Source organism: Ipomoea triloba, chromosome 8, assembly GCF_003576645.1.
Source record: "Ipomoea triloba cultivar NCNSP0323 chromosome 8, ASM357664v1".
NCBI lineage: Eukaryota > Viridiplantae > Streptophyta > Magnoliopsida > Solanales > Convolvulaceae > Ipomoea > Ipomoea triloba.
Window position 1 is genome coordinate 10,371,603 of NC_044923.1, and position 7,906 is coordinate 10,379,508.

Consider the following 7,906-nt stretch of genomic DNA (forward strand, 5'->3'; position numbering starts at 1 on the left):
AATTGGGAGATCCTGAAGATCCAGGATTCCTTTATATAGTGAAACCTTAGTGGTTTAAGATAACCAATTTGGTTGAAATATATTCCACTATTGAGAGTGTATTAACCAAGTGCAGAGTTGCTATAAAGATTGCATAGGTCGATCTGCTCAGGAGCCAATGTTGGGCACCAAAGATCAATATGAGTAAAATATCAAGTACTTTTGAGAAGAATACTTGTAATCGCTGCATTGTGGGGGTAATCAGCTCTTTATATTTCCTTTCTATAAGTTTCTTTACTTTACCGAGAATATTGGTAAGAGGGAATATTTCATGTTAAACATGAAAATCTCTAGGGTATTATTTATGAGTAAATAAAATACTCGTCAAAGTGTACGTAAGTTTAATGGAGTTGATCAACTTATGTTAATAGTGAAAGACTAATTATGAGATTAGTCGTTGAATTGTTGATGGAATGACTTAAATTCTAAAAGGTGATGAATTCATGGTGGATCCCACTTGTGTGGTCAAACGAAGCCATGGAAAGAATCACAAAGTAGTACACTAATTGGTCATTCTAATGATCTGTGTACTGGTGAGGTTGAGCTACATCTCTTAATGAATTTATAACCCTATGAGATGGGTGGTCCGATTGAGACGGACTTAATGAATTCACCGCTTAATAATTGATAGAGTGAGCATACAATGCTCTTAATGATTTCACGTCCCAATTTGGGTAGTCTATATTGAGATAAGCTTAAAGAAATTACCTATTTAAGTGAAAAAAGGTTAACCACCTTTTTCTGAAAGATAATGAGCTATCTTTCTAGAGCACTCATTGGCATCCAGATGTTCAATTGAGTAAAAATATATGAGAAGCATGATGTTCCTTTTGAACTATAAGATTTATGTCTTTAACTACTCTGTAGCCTTTAAAGGTGGTCTATATCGAGATAGACTTGACAGAGTTACATGTCTATATTGAGATAGACTTGACAGAGTTAAATGTCTATATTGAGATATACTTAACAGAGTTAAATGTCTATATTGAAATAGACTTGACAGGGTTAAAATGTCTATGTTGAGATAGACTTGACAAGGTTGAAGGTCTATGTTGAGATAGACACAACAGACTTGAATATTAAGTTTTAATCATAAGCAGTCAAAGAGTTTGACTTTCATAGAACCTATTTGTTAGAGTTGATATGTGTTTTGAGTTCAAAATTTGTCTAACCGATGAGTTCAAGAGTCATATCACTCTCGGAAAGGAAATTACTCAATGTCACTACGTATCAGTTCAAGTTTAAACACTGATATTAAGGTCAACTCAATTGTATTGCTCAGACATTGTCCTTTCTAGACTTCTACTTTGAATGTGTGGGGGATCATCTTTTCTTGTGAACAACCTAGACAAATCTTCATTTTCATTCCCTTGCATTTGTGGGGGATTGTTGGAAAAAATGCAAGCCATGAAATATTTGTGGTTCTAAATTATCTTGGTGATTTAGTCTTAACCACAAGTTGAATAAGTGGTCAAGATTTGTTAGGTGGTATGTGGTTATAATCCTTTGCCCTATACTATTTAAGTGAGATTATCTAAGAGTTCAAATACACCAAACATTAAAGTCTCTTTCTCCCCTTTAATTCTCTGTCCCATTGTCTGAGCAAAGTGAGGTTCGCTTGGGCTATAGTTGGTGTAAGCTTAGCTCAGCTAGTCTGTGTAACCTGTCGGAAGCGTGCCGGGATTGTTAACTACACCGTTACCGGGCAAATAACGCTTTTAAGGCAGTGTTATTGTAACACGGCACATACATCTTTTTCTAGTTTAGTTGTTATCCTTTTCCTAAAGAGTGTCAGAATAAGTTGATGTTGTCTCTAGTTCACAACAGTTAAAAGCGTTATTTTGACAATAGTCAACCTTTCGGTACGATGGCTCCCTCTGTTATACCCGATTTATCCAAAACAACAGAAGGAGTGGAAAAGTTAAGAAAATCAAGGATGTTGTTTCGTGTGCGGTAAGCATGGACACTAGATAGGGGAATGGAATAGGAGTTGTCATGTGAAAATTTGAACAAATAATTTATTGGCTTTGTGCTCAACGCAACTTAATTTGATGTATGTTTGTGTTCACTGTAATATCCTCCTTGACGTTAGGAGAATAGTAGAGTAAAATAATTACATTACTTTTGAACCACTATAAAAATCACTCTCGAACCGCTTTAAGAAATGAAATAAAGCATCATGAACACCTATACCTTTTAGTGTAGTGCTTTTAGTACCCGCTTCCTTAGTACCGGCTTTTGGTTTGGAACTGAAAGGGGTCCTCTCACACGCCGAGGCCTAACCTCAGGCAAATTTTAACATTCTTAAGGAAATCCCGGAGCTCCCCCCTTCTCTTTGAAAAGTGTGTCATATCACTTAAGTTCGAAGCAGAGCTCTTGTTTGTTCCGGTGGTTGTGGAGTCCCAGACAAAAGATGATTTTGTTACACAACCTTGCCCCTTATATACCATTAATAGCCGTTGCTAACTTTAGGTGGGATAAAGGTGGAGGCGGGGAGATCTTGCTTGCTCCGGCTAACTTATTAAGAACGGAAACTGGACTAAATAAAGTCATGAATGCTGGGGGCACCTAGGAAAAATGAGAAGACTTATTTGCATTATACTTTTTAACTTTTGCTTTTGTCATATCCCTTATATATTTTGTTGCTTATTATACGTTTCGTGAAAAGCAATCATTTTTCATCGATGCCGTATATTCCAAACTCTCAAGTGTTTAATTGATCAGGCCCTCTATTCATTCTATCTAAGCTTGCTTTATGCCAGCATCTCGTAAATACATCGATGAGCTGATCAGCTTGAATACACATGCATGTACATTAGCTCTATTCATTCTATCGTGTGTAGAATTTCAGAATCCATTAAACTCTATTCACCGGCCCCGGCCCCCTCCCGCATTCCTCCACCGTACCCTTCATCTTTTCAAACGGGACAGTAAAGCCATAATAATGTTAAAGAAAATGCCAAAATATGTGAAGAGTAAAACTTGAAAAAAGAAGAAGAAGTAAATGTATAACACAAATAACACATACACAGAAAAAGAAGTACTTCATATACCACATATAATAGTAACACATGCAATTTTTATTCGAGTTAAAGAAGCTAAGTAACTTCATTAGCTTATTGCTCTTATTAGATTTTAGATTCTATAGATAGATGTTTTTTTTTTTTTTTTTTTTTAAAACATACATTACTTAGTTTCTTATTGATCATATATTATTTAATTTATACTAGATATTCAAGTATATATCTAGTATTTATTACATTGGCAGGTGGCAGAGTGTAATATTTAAGTATATATCTAGCATCTGAGATTATTCCCAGGATTAACACCAAGCTGCTGGCAATACTTGGTGTAATAATTAACCCTCTTGGTAACCGTGTCAGGATTAGCGCCATTGCACTCAAGCGGGCCGTTAATAGCTCGAATGGTGCAGCCGAAACCCTGACCCGACAGGAGGCAAGAATGACAATTGTTCATCCAAAACCATAGGGCGGTCTTGAAGGAAATAATAGGGTTGGTTGCAACAATATCTGGGTTGTTTAGGCCATCGAAACCGATGCTTTGACCGGCGGCACCGTAATTGTAATTCCAGGATAGTTGGATAGGTCCACGACCGTAGTACATCTTTCCGGGTGCACAGGGGTACTGTCTGTTGTTGGGGTCACAGTAGTTTCTGGATGCACCGTTGATCTCCCTTATGTAGCACAAATCTGCATATGATCGGATGAGAGATTAAAGAAAGTAGCTTAGAAATTAAATAATCCTCTGATAAATTAATATATATAAATTAAAGAAACTTACGTCCAGTTTCATGAGTTATGTGGGCGAAAAACGCAGCTATTTCCCGCTTAATGTCATCGGTGCTCCCAGTGGTTCCGAACTTGGGGTAGGACTTGGCGGCTTCAAGAAATGAGTTTCGCGTGTAAAACCCCTTTCCTTCGCAGCTCGGACCCGCTTGATTGGCAATTCCGTTGAAAAACGAATCTGACACGATGTTAGACACCGACCCGCTTCCGCTTCCGCTTCCGCCTCCGCCGCCTCCAGGGGAGGAGTAGCACGGCCCTTCTCTACACCCTTCGCCGCAGTAGTCGTTTCCAGTACCGCAATACCCATACCTGCTGCAACACAACCCGCGGGCTGCACACCCACAGTTAGCGGAGCTGCCGTAGCACGGCCCTTCTCGGCATCCTTCGCCGCAGTAGTCGTTTCCAGTGCCGCAATACCCAAACTTGCTGCAACACAACCCGCGGGCAGCACATCCACAGTTTTGGGCTGAACTCAACCCTAGGGAGAATGCAGCAATAAGACCCAAACATAAAAAAACTACTGAACCAGCAGAATTCCTCATTTTCAATAATGAAAAGTACAGTAGGTTTAGTTTGGGATGAATCTCTGTGCTGCAGATATAGGAGTATTTATAGTGCATGTAGAGAGGGTTTCATGGCTGCTAACTAAATCTTATCATTGCACAAAATACTAATTGTGCTACCTGTGCGGGCCCTCCAAATTAAATTACGGCTAAATTAACAAAATATCTTACTTATTAGCTTATTCCGTGATTCATATTCATATATTTATGAATGCATGCATGATGATTATGATATTTTTGTACTGTGTATATATGTATTTGTTGACTATGACTTTTTATCCATCTCAATTGCATTTATTATGTCTATTCATTTACTTTAGGTTTGTGTCCGCCTATCTTGAGTTAGAGTTAGATATTAACCTATTACTTCTAGAAAAGTAAGACGTAAAAACTTACTAAGTAGACTATGTCGCACTGTCTCACGGGAAGGTATTGTCTCATATAAAGTCAACCATATATATATATATATAAATTAAAACCCAATATTAGGAATCTATGTATTTAAGTCAGATTATGACTCCCTATTCTAGGATTTTTCTTATTCTAGTATCCCTGAAATTCTCTCATTATATATATCTCTATAAGTTGTATCTTTGAACCATCTCATTCAATATAATTTATTCAGTTCTCATCTAGTATCAGTTAGCTAGGTTAAATGTGACAGTTTTTCAATACTTGAATCCACAATTCGGTAATTTCGTAGATCTATTCTTCAATTCTTCTTGATCACACAAACTCTCAAGTCTCAAGTTTTTTCAATTCTCTTACCAAATAAATTACGTATTTTTTATAATTTTTGTTTATTGTTTTAAGAATTTAATTATTTTTTGATTAATTATTTATTCAAAGTTTCTAAATAAAATTTTTTTTGTTCTTAGGATTTTATAATTATGTCTTCTAGAAAATATACATCTGGGTCTGAAAAGCCAAGTAATATAATTATTACTTACGATCAAGTATGTTGCAAGAGAGAATCAATGGATTATCTTTAATCTCCATTGAAAATAAGCTTTTGGAAGAAGTTGATATCAAAAGTTTGATTGATGATTTCGCGTCTAAATGTGCACGACGCATGTCACTTTTTAAATAAAATGTTATATGTATTTTTTATACAATATTTATATTTTGATACAACTTTTTGAACAACTATTATTTATATATAGAAAAATTACTCGAAAAAAAAAAAGTTCAATATAAGATATGGTACAGGGCCCAAATTTTTATTGGAACGGCCCCGATAAGAACTAATATAATTATATTACTTCTTTTATTCAATGTACAAATATATGACTTCATACTCCTATTTGAAAAGATTAAAGTCTAGACTTAAGGGTGAATAAAATTTAACGGATTCTGAAATTTTAAGCAAGCTAAGATAGAATGAATAGAGGGGCCGGTCAGTTGAATACTTGACAGTTTGGAATGTACAATATCCTCTCTTGGACTTATTTATACGAATATATCTATTCTAAATCTAATGTTGGTATATTTTTACAAGACAACAAGATACAAGATCTCTTTCAAGACAGCATTTCAATTCTAATTCCTCATCCATGATCCTTGCTTTAATCATATATTATGAATTGTCTTGGACTTATTTATACAAATATATCTATGCTTAATCTAATACTGATATATTTTTACAAGATAACTAGATACAAAATCTCTTTCGAAAAGATGATGAAAAAACGACGATCCTTCCTTCAACCGGCCTCCCTTTTATATTACCTAGCTTCAACAGCTTCATCCAATGTTTGCGTTTGTTGAATGAGATCCGATGCCACGCCTTCCCGTCCTCAAGTTTGCTCCAATGGCGTCTCGTTCTCTGTTCGATTGTTCGACTAATTCTTTATTTACATAAATAAAATTTTAAATAAATAAAAGTCCAAGTAGAATTAGTCTAACTTATTAATACTAACCAACTACATTATTATTTTATTAATCTATTTATAATTATTGGATAAATATAAAGTAAATACACATGTAATAATAAATAAGATTAAGCATAAAATATAACTATATATATAACAAAAATTCTTAAACAAAATATTATAAAATAATGTATAAAAATTGCACTTATCAAATTTCTCCACACTTAGCGTATTTATTTGATTGTGCTCAAGCAAAGACATTATTTAAAAGGAATAAAATAAATAAAATAAATAAAGTTAAGTATTAGATTGAACTTCACCCAAATACTCTTTCAAATTTATTGGCTAATTAATACAAGCCTAGTGTCAAACTCAAAGAGTGCATAAAAACACTATACTAGAAAATAAATAACCTTAGCACACTTATTAATAAAATAAAACTTGTACTCGTGTGTTGTTACCCCTTATATGAACTGATGGAGTCGATGAACAGTAATTAAGATCCGGTGGTGAATATTTTCTTAGACCAAGTGTTGGAAATTCATTTGATTTCGTTAGTAAACTTTGGTTTGATTATCATCTTTTCTATGATTTCGTTAGTAAACTTTGGTTTGATTATCATCTTTTCTATTCTTATTTATTTAATTATTTATTTTGAAATCATCTTTTCTATTCTTATTTATTTAATTATTTATTTTGAATGTTAATTTCATACCAAACCCCTCTTTAATTTGAACTCATGCATTAAACTAGTTACTCCTCGTGGGATCGACCCTTACTCTCACTACTACGTGTATGTTAAGGTTCTAATTTGGGAGCTTACGACAGCTCGCCACTAAGCATGCTCAATCTAACAATATTCAACAATAAAAGTAAATATTCAAGCAAACCCATGAATATCAAACCATTAATTCAAAATTGAGATGCAGAAAGTAAAGCAATAGGAGACCAAACCTTGAGTACTTGAAGAAGATAAAGTGAGTGAAGAGTAACTTGAAAGAAATCACAAATTAATGGAGGCAAATATGGTGGAGAAGGGGTGGGAGGTGGGAGAATTTGGGAAAGAAATAGACTAGTGTTGGGATTTGGGGAAAAGAGAATGGAGATCGCGGGTGGCGTATTAACTTTTTCCGTCGCGATCACGGCCGGGAGGGTAGCCGTGAACCCGGGCTCTCATTTGGTCTATGCGTACTGGAAATTCTAGAAAACATCACGGGCAAGGTCACGGTCGGGAGGGTGGCTGTTATCCTGAGGCCTAGATTGCCCTGTACGTACTGGAATGAGGCAAAAATATCACGGCCGGGTACACGGCCAGGAGGGTAGCCGTGCACCCGAGCCCTCAAATCACGAATACACATTGGAATTGACAATAAATATCATGGGCAGGTACACGGCCGTGAGCCTGACCGTGTACCCGAGCCCCCAATATGCAAATACACACTGGAATTGGCAAAAAATGTCACAAGCACCCTCACGGCCGGGAGGGTGGCCGTGAGGGCGGTGCTCTGTTACGCCAATCGCTGTGCGTTCACGCCAAAAGCTCGGTTTCACCTGCAAATCAGTTCAGAATATCTCCACAACACTTCTAAACCCATCCAAAGCATAAACACCTTAATTCTAACCATTC

General features: G+C 35.8%; 1 protein-coding gene across 1 annotated transcript in view; it reads right to left on the reverse strand.

Moving 5' to 3' along the window:
- The window catches only part of LOC116026808, an 18,964-nt gene extending 14,557 nt beyond the window's left edge, over window positions 1-4,407 (reverse strand). Inside the window, 2 exon segments of the mRNA XM_031268208.1 lie at window positions 3,300-3,749; window positions 3,841-4,407. Of these exon segments, the coding sequence (XP_031124068.1) occupies window positions 3,300-3,749; window positions 3,841-4,387 (997 nt within the window). The 5' untranslated portion in view covers window positions 4,388-4,407.
- Window positions 4,408-7,906: the final 3,499 nt, after the last annotated feature.